The sequence below is a fragment of the Nyctereutes procyonoides genome, unplaced genomic scaffold (assembly GCF_905146905.1).
Source record: "Nyctereutes procyonoides isolate TBG_1078 unplaced genomic scaffold, NYPRO_anot_genome, whole genome shotgun sequence".
Classification (NCBI taxonomy): domain Eukaryota; kingdom Metazoa; phylum Chordata; class Mammalia; order Carnivora; family Canidae; genus Nyctereutes; species Nyctereutes procyonoides.
The window spans coordinates 22,744,208-22,767,740 of NW_026575147.1; the positions used below are offsets into that span (position 1 = coordinate 22,744,208).

At 38.3% G+C, this 23,533-nt stretch overlaps 1 protein-coding gene across 8 annotated transcripts in view; it reads right to left on the reverse strand.

Annotated features, from left to right (window-relative positions):
• LRIG2 (leucine rich repeats and immunoglobulin like domains 2) overlaps positions 1-23,533 on the reverse strand; it is an 80,691-nt gene that overhangs the window by 26,801 nt on the left and 30,357 nt on the right. For all 8 annotated transcript variants that reach the window (XM_055312294.1, XM_055312288.1, XM_055312287.1 and 5 more), the window contains 7 exons: positions 5,837-5,902; positions 3,395-3,469; positions 3,098-3,232; positions 2,437-2,580; positions 2,176-2,319; positions 1,372-1,515; positions 1,023-1,166 (listed from right to left, as the gene is read on the reverse strand). In XM_055312294.1, the coding sequence (XP_055168269.1) occupies positions 1,023-1,166; positions 1,372-1,515; positions 2,176-2,319; positions 2,437-2,580; positions 3,098-3,232; positions 3,395-3,465 (782 nt within the window). In that variant the 5' untranslated portion in view covers positions 3,466-3,469; positions 5,837-5,902. The remainder of the gene's footprint in view (positions 1-1,022; positions 1,167-1,371; positions 1,516-2,175; positions 2,320-2,436; positions 2,581-3,097; positions 3,233-3,394; positions 3,470-5,836; positions 5,903-23,533) is intronic.

Here is a 23,533-nt window from a genome sequence, read left to right on the forward strand (position 1 = left end):
ACTGGATAGACACATGGAAAATGACATCCAGGGAAGGTTAAGTGATTCTGTTCATCTGACAGTATGGTAGAAAGCACATGAGCTTTAGTGTCAACAGATCTAGGTTCTAATGCTGGTTCAAACATTTACAAGTTGTGTGACTTTATTCTGAATGTGCCTGATTTTGTCTAATCTCTGAAACTAAGCAAGGTCAGGCCTGGTTAGTACTTGGATGAAAGACCAGCTGGGAATACAAGTTGTGTAACTTTAAACAACCATTTTAATCTCTCTCAACCTCAGTCTCCTGATATGGAAAAGAGCAATAACATCCTAGTATTCTGAAAGCACCTAGCACATATCAGATCATCGATAAACGTTAAGTTTTTTCTATTCAAGGTTATGCAGCAAATTAACAATGAACAGTGCACCTGCCAGAGTTGCTCCCGCAACACATCCTACATCCTGCTGAATGAGGAGTAGTTGTTTTCTGATAGTAGCTCCAGGTCAGAAGAACAAGAAAATATGCATACTTGACTAGCAATTCTGTTTTATTTCACAGTAACTAGCACTATAAGAGATACTTTGTTGTTTAGTTGATTAAATTCAGAATTAAAGTACAAAGTGAACTGGCTAAAGATAAATAAGATTTATATGTGCAGATAGAGACAAATAAGATTGGCCCCAGGGTATAAGAGAGAAGAACAACTGCAAAATATTAACATAAACGTGAAAAAAAAAACATAAACATGTAGTTTGATTAGCTATTTTAATTTGCTTTACAATTTATTCTTAAAGATTCTATTTATTTGAGAGAGAGAGAGAGAGCATGAGCAAGGGGAGGGGCAGAGGGACAAGCAGACTCCCCATTGAGCGGGGAACCCAACATGGGGCTGGATCCCAGGACCCTGAGATCATGACCTGAACTGAAGTTAGACACTTAACCAACTAAGCCGTGCATAGTTTACTATTTACTGTTAAATAGTAAATATTTACTTTACTGTTTTAAAAAAAATTTGCAAAAAAAAAAGGACAGATGTACTTACAGTGTCTGAAGATTGGAAAGAAACCTAAATACACCATCAGCAATGTGAGTGACTCTGTTGTCCCCTAAATTCAGTCTTTCCAGTAAGCTTAGACCCACAAAGGCAGATTTATCCAGGCGTGTCAACTGGTTATAGGACAAATCACTAAAAACAGGAAACATGAAGGATAAGAAATTCATTGTATTTTAATTCAACTTTCCTATTCTCGTTCTATTTACATGATAAATTTAGGGCTTTCAACAAACTTCTAATGAAGAGGGATGTTAGATCTCATTATTGGCCACGGGAGTGATTTATTCCAAATTACTCTAGTCTCACAGCCTCCACTGAAATGCCATCCAACACTCACAGTTCAGATAGTCTTTGGCAGAACTCCCATGCATCAGGGCTGATTCTTTCAACAGCATTCTGGCTCACAAAGAGCTGTTGTAACATTCGCAAGCCATACAACCACCCCTTGTTCACTTCTGTAAGGTTATTATGCTCTAGTTCTCTGCAGAATTAGAGAAAGAAAGGAAAAAATATGTTTCAAAACAAGGCATTGCATTGAGAAGATACCAAAACTCTCCATTAGGTCTTGCTCAGAGAGGCACACATACTTTTGCTCAATCCAAGTGAACCAACAAATTCTACTGAATAAATATTTATATTTTACTTACAATTTATTGCTAGAAGGTAGGAAGACTGTCTAAAAAAATCAGATCTATAAAATCAACACACTAAGAGGTTTGATATACCTGTTTGAGGTAAATCCTGATAATTTTCATCAGCTCCAAACATTAAGAAAATACAAACTTTTTAGATGAAATGTTTGGGTTTTTTTTTAAGTAGGCTCTATTCCCTGTGTGAAGCCAGACATGGGGCTTGAACTCATGACCCTGAGATCAAGACCTGAGCTGAGATCAAGAATCAGCCTTAACTGACTGAGCCACCCTGGAGCCCCTTGATGAAATGTCTGTAAGAATGATGAAAAGAATACCAGTTTGATAACAAAGCTTAAAGAGCTTTCTATACACTTATTTGACATCAGAGAAGGGAGAAAGAACTAATGTACTTGGGTATAAATTAAATCAATTATCCTAGCCATATGTCACTGACAAGTCCCCTCAGACCACTTTCCTAATAATATTCTATTTTAGTTCATAGTACTTACAATTCTTCCATGTTATCCAAGCCAAAAAAAGCTCCATCCTTAAGTTTGCTAATACCATTCCGCTGCATCTTCAAAGATCTTAAGGAGTCAAGCCCTTGGAATGTCAGACCTTCCACCACTTTAATCCTGTTTCTCTTAAGTTCCCTTTAACAAAAATAGTTTTACAGTCAGAAATTTGCCAATTTGCTTTAATAATAATTAAAATAATTTAAAATTAAAAAAAAAACAATCTTCTTAAAATCCATCTATTTAGTTACTCACAAGAACTGAAGGTGAGGTAGCTTGAAAATCTTGGGTGGAATCATGCTGATTCTGTTCCTGTTTAATTTTACCACTAGTAAGGAACTAGATAAATTATCAAAGCAACCAGCCTCTAAGATGGTTATCCTATTATTACTCAAATTCCTAAAATGAAAAAGATAACAAAAAAATTTAGTGAAACAGAACATTCTAAAACCTGACAGCTACCCAAAGTCTATGAGTGGGCCCCAGCTCTACCACTTAGCAACTATACATAACTTAACAAATCTTTTAACTACTCTGTTTCTTCAACTACAAAATAAGGATAATACCTACTTCATTTAGGTTCCAACAATTCATATGAATATGCCTTATAAACTGTAGAAAACTAGCACACATGCTGATTATCATTATATAGGATAAGCCACTGTTTAACAAATCAATTCTATTTAATACCTTTATAAAACTGTTAGTAAAAACATCCAGAATTATACCTCAAAAATTACCATGGATACTTAGTATTTTCTGACAAGAGGAGACAAAAAAACTACCACCCAAAAAAACCGACACTAGATTTGTTTCACATAGGCATATCAAAATCACAATAAATAACACACATTTCTGGGAAGTATCAATAAATATAAATATGCACGTTAAAATAAGTCTAGTTTAAACTACTTACAGGTATTTAAGCTGCATTCGAGGAAATGAAGACGTCTTAATTTCTGATATTATATTTGAACTGAGATCTAAATTCTCGAGAGCAGGGTAAAACTGAAACACTTCTGCATTTATTTCTGGGATTATATTATGGACTCTATAAAAAAAAAAAAAAAGATTGTAATGAAGCTATTGCCAGAGACCCATACCAGGCCCCAAAGATGTTAAATAATTAGGATAAAAAAGAAGAGTACCTAAAACAACAGATTTAAAGCTGTACTATTCATAATTTAAAAGATCTGAAATCTGATTTACTTACAATGAGAGTAGAGTGATATTAGAGGTTGGTTCTCCAAAATATGGGATTTCTGTTAGCTCATTATAATTCATTTTCCTAGGCAAAGGGGAAAAACAGATTTTAAAGTTTAGAGGGGGAAATGCTGTCTCTTGAGTTCTGGCTTCTAGCTAATAATTATTTAGGACAGGTGCCAAATTTGAAAAAGGCATATAACTCAGAATGAATTAGACTAAATGGATTATGCTGAGAAATTAAAGATTTTTTTAAAAGACTGATTGATTGATTGATTACAGACAGAGAGAGAGAGAGAGAGGCAGAGACACACAGGAGGAGGGAGAAGCAGGCTCCATGGCGGAAGCCTGACGTGGGACTCAATCCCGGGACTCCAGGATCGCGTCCTTGGCCAAAGGCAGGCGCTAAACCACTGAGCCACCCAGGGATCCCCGAAATTAAAGATTTTAATAAGAAATATTTTGCTGTAATGCAGATCTATGATTGATATAAATATTTTGCACATTAAGTATTTTTAATCCCAGCAAGGTTCCTGGTTCCTCAAAGTTACTTTTCTGACAGCTAATTTCAGACCTTCTTAAAGAAGAAATAATTAAACTATCCATATCTATTTATATATTTACTTATAATAAGATAAAAAATTATAAATTAAGTAAATTTTTAAAATACACTCATTTTTTAAAGTTATCCAAAGTATAAAGAAGATGTGGTTTATGTATACAATGGAATATCACTCAGCCATTAGAAACAACAAATACCCACCATTTGCTTCAACGTGGATGGAACTGGAGGGTATTATGCTGAGTGAAGTAAGTCAATCGGAGAAGGGCAAACTGTATGTTCTCATTCATTTGGGGAATATGAATAATAGTGAAAGGGAATATAAGGGAAGGGAGAAGAAATGTGTGGGAAATATCAGAAAGGGACACAGAACATAAAGACTCCTAACTCTGGGAAACGAACTAGGGGTGGTGGAAGGGGAGGAGGGCGGGGGTGGGGGTGAATGGGTGACAGGCACTGAGGGGGGCACTTGACGGGATGAGCACTGGGTGTTATTCTGTATGTTGGTAAACTGAACACCAATAAAAAATAAATTTATTAAAAAAAGTTATCCAAAGTTTTTTAAGTTATTCAAAGTGAGATGAATCTGCCCAAGAGATGGAGCCTATGATTAATTTTATAGATGACATGTCGCTATCTGATCCTAGCAACTCTTTAAACATGTCTCCAGTGTTTTATTTACTTTTTTAAAGATTTTATTTATTTATTCATGAGAGACACAGACAGAGACACAGGCAGAGGGAGAAGCAGGCTCCATGCAGGGAGCCTGATGTGGGACTTGATTCTGGGTCTCCAGGATCACTCCCTGGGCCAAAGGTAGTGCTAAACCGCTGAGCCACCCAGGCTGCCTGTCTCCAGTGTTTTAGTAGCAAAATTAGTATCACATTTCACTAACCTGGTTTTCAATCACTGAACAACCTCAATAATCTAGACTACAGAAAAGAAGTCCAGAAGTCCAGAAATAAAAGGACTCCAAGAAACCAGCCGAAGTTACAAAGATCATGTCATAGAGCTCATGCATTTCCCACTGAAGCATTTTTAGGACTTCCTTCAGTGCCTACTCTTTCAGCTAAATAAGCCTGTCAATTGTTCATTCAATGCACAGCAGACTAAAACCAGTCAATTTGGAGCAGACACAGAGGGAATTCAAGGACAATGAGAGCATGAAGTTACCCCTGTCAGTAAGAAATTAAAAAGAAAAAATCTGAAGGTTCTGGCATTTTAGCATAAAGGCAAACAGGCCTCGAGAGTTGTGCCTCTGGAAACATCACAACGCAATAACTGATATTAATAGTATTTTAGAAAATTTCCCCCAAAAAATACATAATACATCTCTGTATTAAAGGAAAAACTTCAGTGAAGTGGAAAACTGAACTACATTAATCACTGCATCACAGACAATATAAGAAATACCATATTTCAGGTAAATCTTACTTTTTTTTAAGTAAGCTCCACACTGGGGATAGAAAATGATAGTTACCTGAGATCAAGAGTCAGACACAACTAACTGAGCCACCTAGGCACCCCCCACATAACTCTACATTAGACATGATGCTTAACACAACAAAGAATTTCACTGGTTGAAACCGGCAAAAAAAAAAAAAAAAAAAAAAAAAAAAAAACAAGCATAATATATTTACTCTGAAAAGGGGGGGAAAAAAACTTATTTTTGGTCCTAAGAAAGTAGATAGAATATTTCTACACAGTTGCAAACTAATCACCAACCTAATGGCCTAAAGCCCAGAGAGTCTGTAATAGTAGCAAAGCCAAAGACAACAGTTTAGGTTTTTAAACAATGTCTTTTAAATTTTTTCTGTCAATTTTTTGACAGCGAAATGCTGTCCACCTCTAAGAGCTTAATTTAAATTTAAACAAATAAAAATAACTTACACTTCTCGTAACGTTTCAGATTCCAAGCTGATGTTCCAGTTAGACAACCGATTATGACTCAGATCCCTAGTGGAGGACAAAAGATCATTCTTAGTCTAGTGTTGGAAAACAGACTTAAAGAAAAAAAAAACTGAATTAAAACATAATCTAAAAGCCCTATCAAATGTGAATTTAAGCAGTACATGCAAAAAGGAAGAAATGTTTATAAAGGATAAGTAAATATCTAGATTTCAAAATAGCTCTTTGATTTTTTCATTTTTATGAGGTTTTAAAAAAACTAACTAGAGAATACACTCACATGGTTCAAGATATCAAAAAGTATAAAAGGAAATACAGTAAGGCTCCTACCCTGTCACTAGCTATACAATTTCCCTCCCCAACAGCAACAAATGAAAATAAACCATTTCTTGTGCAGTGGCCATTTTATGCATGCATTAGCAAATGCATTTACAAAAATGGTAGAATAATTTACACACTAATTTACCCTTACTCTTTTCACTTAACAATACATGTGATAAATCATTCCACAGCAGTACTATAAAGTTTCTTCATCCCTTTTAGTGATTACCTTATCCTTTACTGTAATGGACTATACATATTTTTAAAAGAAAAATATACTTTTTAAATAACATTGCAAAATATAATATGTAATACTATAACATACATTATATTTAGCAGTAGATAAAAGAAAATAGGTTTCACAAGGCAAGAAAGTGAGCTTCTATATTAGAACTGATGTTGACCATATCCTTGATAGAGATACGGTCTTCCTAAAAAAAAAAAAAAAAAAAAAAAAAGCAATCTAGCTCTGAGGAAGAAAAATCAATCTCCAAATTAGGTTAATTATGATGATTGGTGGTGGTGGTGGCGGCGGCAACCAACATTTATTAAGCCTCAGGCACTCTTCTATGCACTTTATACATATTAAGTGCCTAAAACCACACAACAACATTACGAGGCATACTTTTATAATCCTTATTTGCCTAGGTCAGAGACAGGCAAGATTAATAATTTGTCAATCCAAAGTCATACAGCTGATAAGTGAGGAAGCTATAAACTTGAAATTCCATCTCACTTCTAGCAAGTAGTTTGTTAGATATAGCAGAGATTTCACTGAAATTAGTCATAAGTCTAAATATTTAAATAGGCTTTAAAAATTCACCTTGTTGCTTCCTGGCATCTTTACAAGGCTGAAGTGGAATCCAGCCCACACAAGCTGTCTGCCCAAGACATGTATTATACATTACAATATGGCTAGCAATAGGGACACACCAGAGAAACATTACGGATCACTTTATCTCACTGTGTGACCACAGGCAGTTGACAGATGCATGCATGTCTGAATGATGTCTCTATCACAGCAGAACAATTTGTTCTCAGCTAGATTTCATGTCTGTCCATCTGTAAAATTTAGCCACTTTCATTTAGGAGCTTAATTTACACCGTAAGATAAGTAAGGCTAGATGAAACCATCCCTTTTCCACAACAGTTGTAATACCTTTATTCCAAGATACCTGGCACCAGATATCAGCTCAAGGACACTCATGACTAGGGGTATGCATTGGGAAATGTTAGAGATAAAAATAGGAATATACTCCACATCCAACTCACACTTGCTACTAAACAACACTGGATAAGTGAAAAGATATTTATTGTGGCATTTCAACTAAAGAAATTCAACTCTTCTAATTTAAGTTTGATAGTCCACATTCTGCTCCTAGGGGGCTGGTCTGGCAAATAAAGAGCAACTCTCATCTGTATAGCAGGCTACATAGTGTGATTTAATTCCATACCTGATGCTTGTTAAAAATTTAACTTTTTTTCCCTTTTACAGATTAAGAGCTTTTATTTTAATCATAACAGCGCTTCTAATGCCTTCTCAAACCCTAATGTCCCTGGCAATGTAACTCTTGATTGTACTCATCTCCTATAGTTCTCTCATGGATGTCAATGACCAGATAATCACATTTAAAGAAAATTATGATTGGGACCCTGGTGGCTCAATGGTTAAGCATCTGCCTTTGGCTCAGGGCGTGATCCCACATCCCAGGATGGAGTCCCCCATCAGGCTCCCTGCAAAGAGCCTGCCTCTCCATCTGTCTATGTCTCTGCCTCTCTGTGTCTCTCATGAATGAATAAAAATATTTTTTTAAAAAAGAAAATTATTATTAAAGGAACCTAAAGCAATTAAGTTAACACAACTTACATGTGGTATAAACTACTTTATATTAAGTATCAGTGAAAACTGCCCATTGTCTCAACTGGGGGAAAGAGTGATTTTTTTTTATTTATTTATTTTTATTTTTATTTTTTATTTTTTTTAATAAATTAATTTTTATTGGTGTTCAATTTACCAACATACAGAATAACACCCAGTGCTCATCTCGTCAAGTGTCCCACTCAGTGCCCGTCACCCATTCACCCCCACCCCCCGCCCTCCTCCCCTTCCACCACCCCTAGTTCGTTTCCCAGAGTTAGGAGTCTTTATGTTCTGTGTCCCTTTCTGATATTTCCCACACATTTCTTCTCCCTTCCCTTATATTCCCTTTCACTATTATTCATATTCCCCAAATGAATGAGAACATATACTGTTTGTCTTTCTCCGATTGACTTACTTCACTCAGCATAATACCCTCCAGTTCCATCCACGTTGAAGCAAATGGTGGGTATTTGTCGCTTCTAATGGCTGAGTAATATTCCATTGTATACATAAACCACATCCTCTTGATCCATTCATCTTTCGATGGACACCGAGGCTCCTTCCACAGTTTGGCTATTGTGGACATGGCTGCTAGAAACATCGGGGTGCAGGTGTCCCGGCGTTTCATTGCATCTGAATCTTTGGGGTAAATCCCAAACAGTGCAATTGCTGGGTCGTAGGGCAGGTCTATTTTTAACTCTTTGAGGAACCTCCACACACTTTTCCAGAGTGGCTGCACCAGTTCACATTCCCACCAACAGCGTAAGAGGGTTCCCTTTTCTCCGCATCCTCTCCAACATTTGTGGTTTCCTGCCTTGTTTATGTTCCCCATTCTCACTGGTGTGAGGTGGTATCTCATTGTGGTTTTGATTTGTATTTCCCTGATGGCAAGTGATGCAGAGCATTTTCTCATGTGCATGTTGGCCATGTCTATGTCTTCCTCTGTGAGATTTCTCTTCATGTCTTTTGCCCATTTCATGATTGGATTGTTTGTTTCTTTGCTGTTGAGTTTAATTAGTTCTTTATAGATTTTGGAAACTAGCCCTTTATCTGATATGTTATTTGCAAATATCTTCTCCCATTCTGTAGGTTGTCTTTTAGTTTTGTTGACTGTATCCTTTGCTGTGCAAAAGCTTCTTATCTTGATGAAGTCCCAATAGTTCATTTTTGCTTTTGTTTCTTTTGCTTTCGTGGATGTATCTTGCAAGAAGTTACTGTGGCCGAGTTCAAAAAGGGTGTTGCCTGTGTTCTCCTCTAGGATTTTGATGGAATCTTGTCTCACATTTAGATCTTTCATCCATTTTGAGTTTATCTTTGTGTATGGTGCAAGAGAGTGGTCTAGTTTCATTCTTCTGCATGTGGATGTCCAATTTTCCCAGCACCATCTATTGAAGAGACTGTCTTTCTTCCAGTGGATAGTCTTTCCTGCTTTGTTGAATATTAGTTGACCATAAAGTTCAGGGTCCACTTCTGGGTTCTCTGTTCTGTTCCATTGATCTATGTGTCTGTTTTTGTGCCAGTACCACACTGTCTTGATGAACACAGCTTTGTAGTACAACCTGAAATCTGGCATTGTGATGCCCCCAGATATGGTTTTCTTTTTTCTTTTTTTTTTATTTTTTTTAAAGATTTTATTTATTTATTCACGAGAGATAGAGAGAGGCAGAGACACAGGCAGAGGGAGAAGCAGGCTCCATGCACCGGGAGCCCGACGTGGGATTCGATCCCGGGTCTCCAGGATCGCGCCCTGGGCCAAAGGCAGGCGCCAAACCGCTGCGCCACCCAGGGATCCCTGGTTTTCTTTTTTAAAATTCCCCTGGCTATTCGGGGTCTTTTCTGATTCCACACAAATCTTAAAATAATTTGTTCTAACTCTCTGAAGAAAGTCCATTGTATTTTGATAGGGATTGCATTAAACGTGTAAATTGCCCTGGGTAACATTGACATTTTCACAATATTAATTCTGCCAATCCATGAGCATGGAATATTTTTCCATCTCTGTGTCTTCCTCAATTTCTTTCAGAAGCGTTCTATAGTTTTTAGGGTATAGATCCTTTACCTCTTTGGTTAGGTTTATTCCTAGGTAGCTTATGCTTTTGGGTGCAATTGTAAATGGGATTGACTCCTTAATTTCTCTTTCTTCAGTCTCCTTGTTAGTGTATAGAAATGCCATTGATTTCTGGGCATTGATTTTGTATCCTGCCACGCTACCAAATTGCTGTATGAGTTCTAGCAATCTTGGGGTGGAGGCTTTTGGGTTTTCTATGTAGAGTATCATGTCATCGGCGAAGAGGGAGAGTTTGACTTCTTCTTTGCCAATTTGAATGCCTTTAATGTCTTTTTGTTGCCTGATTGCTGAGGCTAGGACTTCCAATACTGTGTTGAATAGCAGTGGTGAGAGTGGACATCCCTGTCTTGTTCCTGATCTTAGGGGAAAGGCTCCCAGTGCTTCCCCATTGAGAATGGTATTTGCTGTGGGCTTTTCGTAGATGGCTTTTAAGAGTCGAGGAAAGTTCCCTCTATCCCTACACTCTGAAGAGTTTTGATCAGGAATGGATGCTGTATTTTGTCAAATGCTTTCTCTGCATCTAATGAGAGGATCATATGGTTCTTGGTTTTTCTCTTGCTGATATGATGAATCACATTGATTGTTTTACGAGTGTTGAACCAGCCTTGTGTCCCGGGGATAAATCCTACTTGGTCATGGTGAATAATTTTCTTAATGTGTTGTTGGATCCTATTGGCTAGTATCTTGTTGAGAATTTTTGCATCCATGTTCATCAGGGATATTGGTCTGTAATTCTCCTTTTTGGTGGGGTCTTTGGTTTTGGAATTAAGGTGATGCTGGCCTCATAGAATGAATTTGGAAGTACTCCATCTCTTTCTATCTTTCCAAACAGCTTTAGTAGAATAGGTATGATTTCTTCTTTAAACGTTTGATAGAATTCCCCTGGGAAGCCATCTGGCCCTGGACTCTTGTGTCTTGGGAGGTTTTTGATGACTTCTTCAATTTCCTCCCTGGTTATTGGCCTGTTCAGGTTTTCTATTTCTTCCTGTTCCAGTTTTGGTAGTTTGTGGCTTTCCAGGAATGCGTCCATTTCTTCTAGATTGCCTAATTTATTGGCGGAGAGCTGTTCATAATATGTTTTTAAAATCGTTTGTATTTCCTTGGTGTTGGTAGTGATCTCTCCTTTCTCATTCATGATTTTATTAATTTGAGTCTTCTCTCTCTTCTTTTTAATAAGGTTGGCTAATGGTTTATCTATCTTATTAATTCTTTCAAAGAACCAACTCCTGGTTCTATTGATCTGTTCCACAGTTCTTCTGGTCTCAATTTCATTGAGTTCTGCTCGAATTTTAATTAACTCTCTTCTGCTGGGCGTCGGGTACATTTCCTGTTTTTTCTCTAGCTCCTTTATGTGTAAGGTTAGCTTTTGTATTTGAGTTCTTTCCAGTGTTTGAATGGATGCTTGCATTGCGATGTATTTCCCCCTCAGGACTGCTTTTGCTGCATCCCAAAGATTTTGAACGGTTTATTCTTCATTCTCATTAGTTTCCATGAATCTTTTTAATTCTTCCTTAATTTCCTGGTTGACCCTTTTATCTTTTAGCAGGATGGTCCTTAACCTCCACGTGTTTGATGTCCTTCCAAACTTCTTCTTTTGATTGAGTTCTAATTTCAAGGCGTTATGGTCTGAGAATATGCAGGGGACGATCCCAATCTTTTGGTATCGGTTCAGACCCGATTTGTGACCCAGTATGTGGTCTATTCTGGAGAAAGTTCCATGTGCACTTGAGAAGAATGTGTATTCAGTTGAGTTTGGATGTAAAGTTCTGTAGATATCTGTGAAATCTATCTGGTCCAGTGTATCATTTAAAGCTCTCGTTTCTTTGGAGATGTTGTGCTTAGAAGACCTATCGAGGGTAGAAAGAGCTAGATTGAAGTCACCAAGTATAAGTGTATTATTATCTAAGTATCTCTTCACTTTGGTTAATAATTGGTTTAAGTATTTGGCAGCTCCCACATTCGGGGGATATATATTGAGGATTGTTAAGTCCTCTTGTTGGATAGATCCTTTAAGTATGATATAGTGTCCCTCTTCATCTCTCACTACAGTCTTCAGGGTAAATTTTAGTTTATCTGATATAAGGATGGCTACCCCTGCTTTCTTTTGAGAACCATTTGAATGGTAAATGGTTCTCCAACCTTTTATTTTCAGGTTGTAGGTGTCCTTCTGTCTAAAATGAGTCTCTTGTAGACAGCAAATAGATGGGTCCTGCTTTTTTTATCCAGTCTGAAACCCTGCGCCTTTTGATGGGGTCATTAAGCCCGTTCACGTTCAGAGTTACTATTGACAGATATGAGTTTAGTATCATCATGATATCTATTTAGTCCTTGTTTTTGTGGATTGTTCCACTGAACTTCTTCTTAAAGGGGAATTTTAAGAGTCCCCCTTAAAATTTCTTGCAGAGCTGGTTTGGAGGTCACATATTCTTTCAGTTCCTGCCTGTCTTGGAAGCTCTTTATTTCTCCTTCCATTTTGAATGAGAGCCTTGCTGGATAAAGTATTCTTGGTTGCATGTTCTTCTCATTTAGGACCCTGAATATATCCTGCCAGCCCTTTCTGGCCTGCCAAGTCTCTGTGGAGAGGTCTGCTGTTACCCTAATATTCCTCCCCATGAAAGTCAGGGACTTCTTGTCTCTTGCTGCTTTAAGGATCTTCTCTTTATCTTTGGAATTTGCAAGCCTCACTATTAAATGTCGAGGTGTTGAACAGTTTTATTGATTTTAGGGGGGGATCTCTCTATTTCCTGGATCTGAATGCCTGTTTCCCTTCCCAGATTGGGAAAGTTTTCAGCTAGGATTTGTTCAAATACATATTCTGGCCCTCTGTCCCTTTCAGCACCCTTGGGAACCCCAATTAAACGTAGGTTTTTCTTCCTTAGGCTGTCATTTATTTCCCTTAATCTGTCTTCATGGTCTTTTAATTGTCTGTCTCTTTCCTCAGTTTCCCTCTTTGCCATTAACTTGTCTTCTATGTCACTCACTCGTTCTTCCACCTCGTTGACCCTCGTCATTAGGACTTCTAGTTTGGATTGCATCTCATTCAACTGATTTAATTTCTGCCTGATTGGATCTAAATTCTGCAGTCATGAAGCCTCGGGAGTCCTTAATGCTTTTTTCTAGAGCCACCAGTAGCTGTATAATAGTGCTTCTGAATTGGCTTTCTGACATTGAATTGTAATCCAGATTTTGTAACTCTGTGGGAGAGAGGACTGTTTCTGATTCTTTCTTTTGAGGTGAGGTTTTCCTTCTAGTCATTTTGCTCAGTGCAGAGGGGCCAAAAACAAGTTGTATTGGGAAAAGGAGAGAAAGAGAGAGAAGGAAAGAAAAGAGAAAAAGAAAAAAGAAAAAGAAGAAAAAAAAAGGAAAAGAGAAGAAAAAGAGAAAGAAAAGAAAGAAAGGTGAAAAAAAGGGGGGGTGGGGGAAGCAATCAGAAATCAAAAAGAAAAGAAAAAAGAAAAAAAACAAAAAACACGGGGGAGTATCTTCTGATTCTGTAGACTTTAAGTCCCTCCACTTCCCCTGGAACTGGTCCGTCCAGCTGGTCTTCTCGGGGAGGGGCCTGCTGTGCTGATTTTCAGGTGTTAGCACTTGGGGGAGCTGCTCTGCCCCTGCCTGCTGCAGGGCTCAGCGGGGGTTGTTTACCCCGTGGGGCCCCAGGAGGAACAGCAGCAGTTGCTATGGCAACTCTGGAAGCCTGGATTCAGCCTCCGCAGGAACTCCGGGGCTCGGGGCTCTTGGCTCTCCGTCCGCAGGGCCTGGAGGCTCCGGGGCGGGGCCGCTGATCTGCTCAGCTCGGGGCAGGAGCGTCCTCGCTGTCCTGGGCCCTCCTGGCCTCTGCCTGTCCCAGGGGAGGCCGGATCCTGGGCTGTGTCCCGGCGCCCTGTGCTTAGGGGCCTGCGCTGTTGGATTCGCGCTCCCGGTCACGCAGCCGCCGCTCTGCGGAGCCGCTCGAGCCCCTCCAAGCTGCTCCCAGCCGCGCAGCCCCCTCCGCACGGAGCCTCTTCCTCTGCCGGAGCCGCCGCCCCCGCCGAGCTGCTCCCGGAGCCGCGCAGCCCCCTCCGCGCTGAGCCTCTTCCTCTGCGGGAGCCGCCGCCGCCGCCGGTATTTAGAGAGAGACCACATTCAACTATTACAGTATACTGTTATAACTATCTTATTATTGTTACTGTTAATGTCTTATATGATGCTTAATTTATAAATTAAACTTAAGAAAAAACATAGTATACATACAGTTCAGTGCTATCTACAGCTTCAGGCATCCACTGGGAGTCTTAGAACCTATCTCCTGTGATTATAGGGAAAGGGGGCTACTACAAGATAAATCTGTATAGCTATTTATCAAAATACTAGGTATCTAAAATTAAATGGGTTGATCTGATCATCAGGTATTCATGCAACAAACATTTATTGAACCACCTGCCAGGCACTGTGCTAAGTATATGGTTATAAATGTCATTAACCTTAGTAACCTTTTTGTCTGTTTTGAAAGCAACATTTACAGTACTCAGGTGGAGTCAATGGAAAACTAAAGACAGAGTCAACATCGATTCAACCATTCCCCCTCATCCCTAAAAATGTGTAAATTCTTTTATACTTAAATCTCCCTCTGGAATTAATCTAAATTTCCCTCTGGAGTTAATCATGACATGTGCATATGGGAGTGTACAGACACACCTTTACTTTCCATAATCATGCCTTCCCTATTTTTTTCAAGTATTTCAAAAAGGCTGAAGAGGACTAAAATTGGAAGACTTCAAGTACCAGATGTAAAACTCTTAAATTAAGAATTTGGATACTTTTTTAAATTAAAGTCTCTCACTATTCTTCCCAGTGGCCAATAAATTCCATTTAGTTTGCATAAGGTAATGCTGATTTGTCAGTTTTTAAGTCCAAGTCCTGAAACGGAGAACTGTCTTTCAAAAAATTTCACCTTGAATATCCCCAAAATGTACTTAAAAACTCGAAGTAATCTAATGCTTGATAAACAAAACCTAAAGAGTCTAGCTTTGTAACAGTCAATAATCCTTCATTTTTAAGCCCCACTAATATCTGAATATTTATGGTTATGATGCTTGGAGAGTGAAGATCTCAGAGAAGGCCTTATCTCAATGTTGTAAACTCAGCTCCCACTTATGCTAATTTATAGGGATGTAGCTGTAATAAGTAATGAATTATTAAAGTTCTTGATATCATGTGGAGCCAGAGGTGCCATTAATGTAGTCGTTTAGTACATCAGGGTGTAAATAATTTATAGAATGTACAGAGAAATCACAATACTCTGAGGAGAGGAATCAAGGTCTGCAAGCTAATTGCAAAGAAAGTCCTACAGCAACACAGATACAGAGGTTTTCTGCTGCCTGGTCACATGTGTATACTTTTGAGTCATTATCAATCTTTTTTCGTTTTTGAAATTTTGTAGTACTAATAAGACTATGATATGAACTTCAAAAATAACGATACTTCAGTGAAAAGGGCCCTTCACAAAAGTTAAAAGTTAAGAACGTATCATATCCAACAGTTTGGGTATGACAATGTTTTACCTATTTATCCAACATTATTTGCCCTTTTTTTTTCCTTTAAGAGAGAGAGTGTGTGCACAAGCAGGTAGGGAGGGGCAGAGGAAGAGAGAGAGAGAGAGAATCTCCAGCAGACCCTGCACTGAGCACAGAGCCTGCCCCAGGGCTCAATCCCATGATCCTGATATCATGACCGAAGTTGAAATTAATAATTGGCTGCTTAGCCAACAGAGCCACCCAGGCACCAAGATAGGGATTTCTGCTCACAAAAAAAAAGGTCAGGAATTTACTGGAATAGCAAAATCATGAAATAAAAAGAAACCTAAATGTTCATTAAAATGGATCACTTAAGGGCAGCCTGGGTGGCTCAGCGGTTTAGCGCCTGCCTTCAGCTCAGGTCGTGATCCTGGAGACCCTGGATGGAGTCCCGCAATGGGCTCCTTGCGTGGAGCCTGCTTCTCCTTCTGCCTGTGTCTTTCTGTCTTTCATGAGTAAATAAATAAAATCTTTAAAAAAAAAATGGATCACTTAAATAACTTATCAAAGTTCCAAACAATGAAAATCTTGCAGCCAGTAAAAAGAATAACACACTTATTTACGCATAGTACATACATAGCATGGCTTTGTGTGTGTGCAAGCACATATGCATTTCAAAGAAAAGAAAAAAGATACATACGTGTGTAGAACTTCAAGAAGGAAACCCCAAAAATAGTTAAGTGTTTTCCTTGGGTGGAACAAAAAAACTATTATTTTTCCACTTTATATGCTCCTGTACTGACTGTTTTAATCGTTTACCAAGTGAAAACATTGTCTAAAAATAAAAATAAACTCACATATAAAATCTATCTTCAACCAAGAATGTGACTGGAAAAGATTTTAATTCCATTACTTTTCTAAGAGTATAAAATTCTTCCTACAGAATGTTTTCAGAATAATGCCCTTAAGTTGACCAAGTCAGACAAACTGGACAAAAGGAACAAAAAAAAAAGGTACTAGATGGTTCTCTTATATTCCTGATCAGTAATATACCTCAGAAAGATAGTGGGAAATGCAAACAGACTGTTTTTGGACTGACTTATGAACAGTAAATTCCACTTTAGAACCTAGTGTCTAGCCTTCAAATTTCAAACCAGGGAACAGAGTTGAAATTTTAGCAAGCAGTACAAACCATGGCAAAAAAATAATAATCCAGCAACAGCAGAACAAATGCTGTTGCTTATACATGAAAATATACAGAAAGCTATGCATTTTCCATCATCATTTGTAAGCATCTTCTGCATATCACCTGGGTTCACATCTTTGTATCAGACTATATTTTACTTAAGTCATTATAAAAATTTTAAGGAATGAATGGAAATGAAAACAAGTTACCACCTACATTATTGGTAGAAAGGAAGTACTAATCAAAGCCAAGCCATTAGTTGGGTTTCTCATTATTAATATAATCCATCATTCCTTAATATCCATTTAGTTGTAACTTGGCAAAAAGTCTAATAATCTCTCCAAATAAGCATACTTATACTCAGGGTTGGTTATGCTTTTCCTGTAGCAACCTGCCAAGATTTTGATTATAAAAACAAGACATAATAGTGATTTTGAAAACAGATGTGTAAAAAATAAAAATATGCTAAGAGAAACCTAAAGTATTGTTACAAATGTATTTATACCACACTTCTCTAATGTCACACTATGATTTAACTTTAAAACTGCTAATCAATTAAACTCAACAGCAAAGAAACAATCCAATCATGAAATGGGCAAAAGACATGAACAGAAATCTCACAGAGGAAGACATAGACATGGCCAACAAGCACATGAGGAAATGCTCCGCATCACTTGCCATCAGGAAAATACAAATCAAAACCACAATGAGATACCACCTCACACCAGTGAGAATGGGGAAAATTAACAAGACAGGAAACAACAAATGTTGGAAAGGATGTAGAGAAAGGGGAACCCTCTTGCACTGTTGGTGGGAATGTGAACTGGTGCAGCCACTCTGGAAAACTGTGTGGAGGTTCCGCAAAGAGTTAAAAATAGAACTGCCCTAGGACCCAGCAATTGCACTGTTAGGGATTTACCCCAAAGATTCAGATGCAGTGAAACGCCGGGACATCTGCACCCCTATGTTTCTAGCAGCAATGTCCACAGTAGCCAAACTGTGGAAGGAGCCTCGGTGCCCATCGAAAGATGAATGGATAAAGAAGATGTGGTCTATGTATACAATGGAATATCACTCAGCCATTAGAAACGACAAATACCCACCATTTGCTTCGACGTGGATGGAACTGGAGGGTATTATGCTGAGTGAAATAAGTCAATCGGAGAAGGACAAACATTATATGGCCTCATTCATTTGGGGAATATAAAAAATAGTGAAAGGGAATAAAGGGAAAAGGAGAGAAAATGAGTGAAAATAGAGAGGGTGACAGAACATGAGAGACTCCTAACTCTGGGAAACGAACAAGGGGTAGTGGAAGGGAGGTGGGCAGGGGGTTGGGGTGACTGGGTGACAGGCACTGAGGTGGGCACTTGACGGGATGAGCACTGGGTGTTATTCTGTATGTTGGCAAATTGAACTCCAATAAATAAAAAAAAAAAACTGTTAATCACCACTAGTTATTCTGTTATTCCTGCAGTTAAATTTATTTACAAACAAAATTTCCTCTTTGGGGAAAAATTAGGGAAGGATGAGGAAAAGAGAAAGTAAAGAATACACATACCTAAAAAAAAAAGGCTTACAGCAAGGTAAAACTTATAGCAAAATTTTGTCCCAAACATGAAATTAATAATTTACATAGTATGTAGTTACTTAAATTGCTTTTTTTTAAATTTGCATCAGCTGAACATCTTAACATTCTTGATGATTGGAGTATTACAGAATAAACAAGTTGAGTTACTTTGGCATGGAAAAGAAAATACTGCTTAAGAAGACTGCATATGAATTCAGGTATTTTTCAAAAATATTTTTGCTAAGCTGTTAATATGATGTTTTCTCTACTGCTAAATGCCCATTTTCCATTAGTATTGAAGGACCTTTAAAAAAATAAAATATACCATATCAAATGTCATGGACTGAAGATGAGGGAGATGTATTTTCTAGCATTGGGAAGAAATGACCACCTTAATATACAAGTAATTCTTTGAATATCTGTGCTCTGTGTATGTTGTGCATCATGAAATGAAAAGTATTTTTAATATAATGAAACATTAGGACAGTTTTCTCTATAAAAATGTGTCCTCCAAAGTATAAAGGACTTTCAAAGAATTAAGCAAAGCACAGAACTCCTCAATTAACATTCAATAAACAACTGTTTATGGTTCGGTGGCTCTCCACCACTGCTGCAGTATCATCAGGGAAGATTGATACCCTGATGCTGGGGTCTCATCCCAGACCAATCAAATCAGAATGACTGGAGTGTGGAGCCCAAGCACTGGTATTCTGTAAAAGCTCTCCAGGTGACAGTCTAATATGCAGCCAGCACTGAGAACCACTGCAATAATCCAGAAATCTAACACTCCAAAGCCTATGGCCAGAGGATGCTCTGTTAAGATTCTCTCCTTTTCCTTTTCTTGCCCTACAATAAATCTGTCAACAAAGATTTGACACCTTTGCCAGGCAACACACTAAGCAGATATGAACAAAACAGACATTTTTGAGTTTATATGCTCCCCTCTTGGAGTTTATAGGATCACTTTAAACTAAAGCCTCACTGGCACCAAGTTGCCACTAAATTCCATTTACTATCAAGATGTAATTCCTACAAAATAAATTCCTGGGTGCCTAGGTGGCTCAGTTGGTTGAGCATGGGACTCTTGATTTTGGCTCAGGTCATGATCTCAGTGTCATGGGATCCATCAAGCCCCACATGGGCTCCACACTCAGCACACACAGTCTGCTTATGATTCTCTCCTCCTCCCTCTGCCCCTCTCTTGGCACACTTTCTCTTTAAAAAAAAAAAAAAAACTTCCTAGGGCACCTGGGTGGCACAGTCAGTTGGTTTGTTGGGGTCTGGTGTCAGGGTGGTGAGATTGAGTTCGGCATCCATCTCCTTACTCAGTGGGGAGTCTGGTTGGGTTTCTCTCTCCCTCTTCTTCTGCCCCCACCTCCACCATGCTTGCCCTCTCACTCTGAAATGAAAAAACTTTTCCAAAAAAGGCATTAAAAACTAAATTTTTAAAAAATTCCTGTTTGTTCCAGAAGAGGGTGAGACAAAAGAGGTGAAGAGATGACTGCTTTTATTTCTATTTAATACATTTCTGTTTTGTTTTAAAAATGAATATATATGCCCTTTTATAACTTATACATGTTTTTTGAAACACGATTTTTATATTTTTTCAAGATTTTATTTTTAAGTAATCTCTACACCCAATGTGGCACTCAAACTTACAACTCTGAGATCAGGAGCTGCATGCTCTACTGACCAAGCCAGCCAGGCGCCCAAAATGAGGTTTTTAAGATGAATTTGTAGATAAATGCAGCAAGACATACCCGTTGGTTCTTAGATAATCCTTGGCTACGTATTTCACTGGGGAGGAGTGGAATGCGGGTTTGGGTAAGAGAGTCCATAGCAAAGCTAATGGCCCTAGGTTTCCTTACTTTGCAATAATAGCCTTGTTTTTCCTAATCCCTTAACTATTGTTTCCACACCTAGCAAGATCTTATCTTGGGTAAAGGGTAAAGGTTGAAGGTAAAAATCTTTAGAGATACAATGAGCACACTATGGCCCTCCTTTCCAAGTGGTTCTAACATCTAAAATTAAGTGAGACTCAGGGCAAGGCAAGCAATGGAGGTAAAGTTAATTAAGAGAACCAGACTGCAAAACAAAAGCAATTAAAACACTTTCCTTCTACCAAATTATCAAAACCAAAATTTTTAACAATAATCAGTGCCAGATTAAGATAAGATAGGCACTCTCACAGTGCCAAAAAAAGTTTAAATTGTTAACTTATGGGCAGCCCCGGTGGCACAGCAGTTTGGCACCGCCTGCAGCCCGGGGCATGATCCTGGAGATCCAGGATTGAGTCCCACTGTCGGCTCCCTGCATGGAGCCTGCTTCTCCCTCCGCCTGAGTCTTTGCCTCTGCCTCTCTCTCTCTCTGTGTGTGTGTGTGTCTATGAATGAATAAATAACATCTTTTTAAAAAATTGTTAATTTATGCTGGGTCCCATGTAAAATAATCAAGATAATTCAGGTCTACCCTGCCTGAACAACCAACCCCAAATGATCTATAGCAAATAATATATTAGTTCAGATTTCTTAAGGCTCTCTCATTGTAGGCTTTCTTGTTTGGGTATCTTCTGAACTAACAAAAATGCTCTGAAGACTGCAAAAGATTTTGTGGGATCACATCTTCTGTTTACCACTTCCCTAGACAGACCAGGATAGAGATGAAATATGTTAAATCCTAATGCAATGAAGGAAAAGTATATTATATATACTTGGAAAGGATTTTTGGAAGTGAATAGTTCACTACAACAGTAGTATGCAAGCCAAGGACAATATATATTGGACTCTGGAAACACTATGGTAAGCATATTCCCCTCCCCCCACCCCCCATGTACTTTAGGAATTTATCCATAATTTAGGTCTGTTTCTTTTGAAGAATAAAACTGGTGTTTCTCCTAGCATCTGGAAAGATGAGGTATGTGAAAGATAAAATTGCCTTTTGAAGTATCCCGACTCTAGAGACAAGTGGCTGCTGTACAGGTTTGAATGAAGTTGTGTAGGCTATTAAAAACTCAAACCACAGCTGCAAGCCATGACACTCCGTGTGCAACTGATTATTCACTAATATTTAGTAAATATTTAATAGCTGCTGCAAAGCCCTATAAAAACAGAGATGATCAAAATAAATGAAAGGTTACTTGTGCATGGAAAAGTTTTTGGTACACTCAGACCAAACATCTCAGACAGAGTAAGATGGGAGCTAGTTAGTAGTGACTTAATGTGCTTATGTTTAGAATTCTTTTTTTTTTTTTTTGTAAAATGATGATCTTAAAATACAAATAATTAGCTAATACCCTGATTCATTCAGGTTTACTACAGAAAATGAGGTGCCTTGAAAAGAAACCATCTAATATAAAATATAATATAAAAAAGACTAGAGAAGCAAATGAGAAAAGACTGCTTTGAACTTGTCTCTCTCCTTCCTCAGAAGACACAACCACACATTTAATTCATTTACTACATTCATTCAACAAATATTTTTGAGTGCCTACTGCTGATCACTGTTTGTCTAGCAACAGACAAAAATCCATGCCCTCATATTTACAATCTACAGAAAAGAAAACAAAGTAAAATATGTAGCATGTCAGAAAATGATGCCTGCTTAAAACAAAGAGGGCCAAGGAGTTGGGATTGTCTCTGGGAGAGGGGAGAGAATCTGAAAGTCCTGAGATTCTTGTGGAGACTGGTGTAAACAAGAAACAAGGGCATGATGAGACTGGTGCTGATGGCCTTATGGCAGACAGTAGTTGGTGGGAGAATGTAGGGGAAGAAAGGGATAGGGAATTTTCCCAGTTTTTCTTTACTCTGAAGTGTCGACTTAGAATAGGGTGATATCATCCAGAGCACAAAGAAGTTCCCCTGATTTCTGTCCTACGGAAGCCTAGAAGCCAAGAGAAGGAAGTACTACCTAGATTTGATCAGAGTGAACCAGGTTTGTAAACCCACTGTACACTTGGTTCCATAGCCACTCTTACTTCTCTGTAAGAAGTATGGTGAAAATAACATGGATGCACCAAAATGAATGGAAGAAGTAGAAAATAAAGGCTGATAGTAATAAATGAGGTAAAGGAGAGGCCTTAGTAGAAAGGAAATCACACCTGTACCATTTCTTTTTTTAAAGATTTTATTTATTTATTCATGAGACACACACAGAGAGAGGCAGAGACACAGAGAGCGGGAGAAGCAGGCCCCCCACAGGGACTCCAATGTAGGACTTGATCCCAGGACCCCAGGATCACAACCTGAGCCGAAGGTAGACGCTCAACCGCTGAGCCACCCAGCCGTCCCTGTACCATTTTTAAAAGGACTCATTTTCAATTCACCATCCTGTGGTTTAAAGCAATTAAAGTTCTTTTCACCTCCCAAACAGATTATCCAACTGAAGAGAATCAAGTTTTGTCAAAGTTATGTTTCTGTCTTCTTCACAACATACAATGGAAGGTTGAAAATTCATTTTCAGAAAAACATACATCCATCTGGAATGAACTTACATACAAGGCCTTCAAAGCAACTTCCCTAACATATCACTTTCTAAAACCTAAAAATGTTTTCCAAAATATATCTTAATCCTTAACCAGTATCACTATCAAGATAGAAAAAGATACTACAAATTATCTGCCTTTTTAAAAAAGATTTTATTTATGAGAGGGAAAGCTCTTATGTGAGTAAGAGAACAGGAGCAGGGTGAGGGGCAGAAGGAGAGGGAGAAGCAGATTTCCCACTGAGCAGGGAGCCTGACCAGGGCTTGATTCTGGGGGACTGCGGGATCATGACCTGCGCTGAAGGCAGACACTTAACCAAGCCACCCAGGCACCCCATCTGCCCCTTTAGAAAGGAAAGGAAATATGAAGTATTGACAAAGCTACGCAATTTTTCCTTGATACCACACAAGTCACTGATAGTGAGCTCTGGACTGACTCCACCTGTTAACAGTGAAAACGTTTTGCCAAAGTTACTTAAGGAGAGCAACAGCTAGAGATTGAAGCTCAAGTAACGTGCAAATTTGCTAGAGTTCTTCAACATAATGTCCTCTTTGTATGCTAAAGAACTCATCTGTTCACAACTATTCTAAAAGAACAAATGCAAACAAACCTTAAAGTTACCATAACAGAAAAGAAAGAAAACGAGAACTAAATACATATGAAATTTAATTAATCTAATACAGCAGTGATTCCCCCAATAC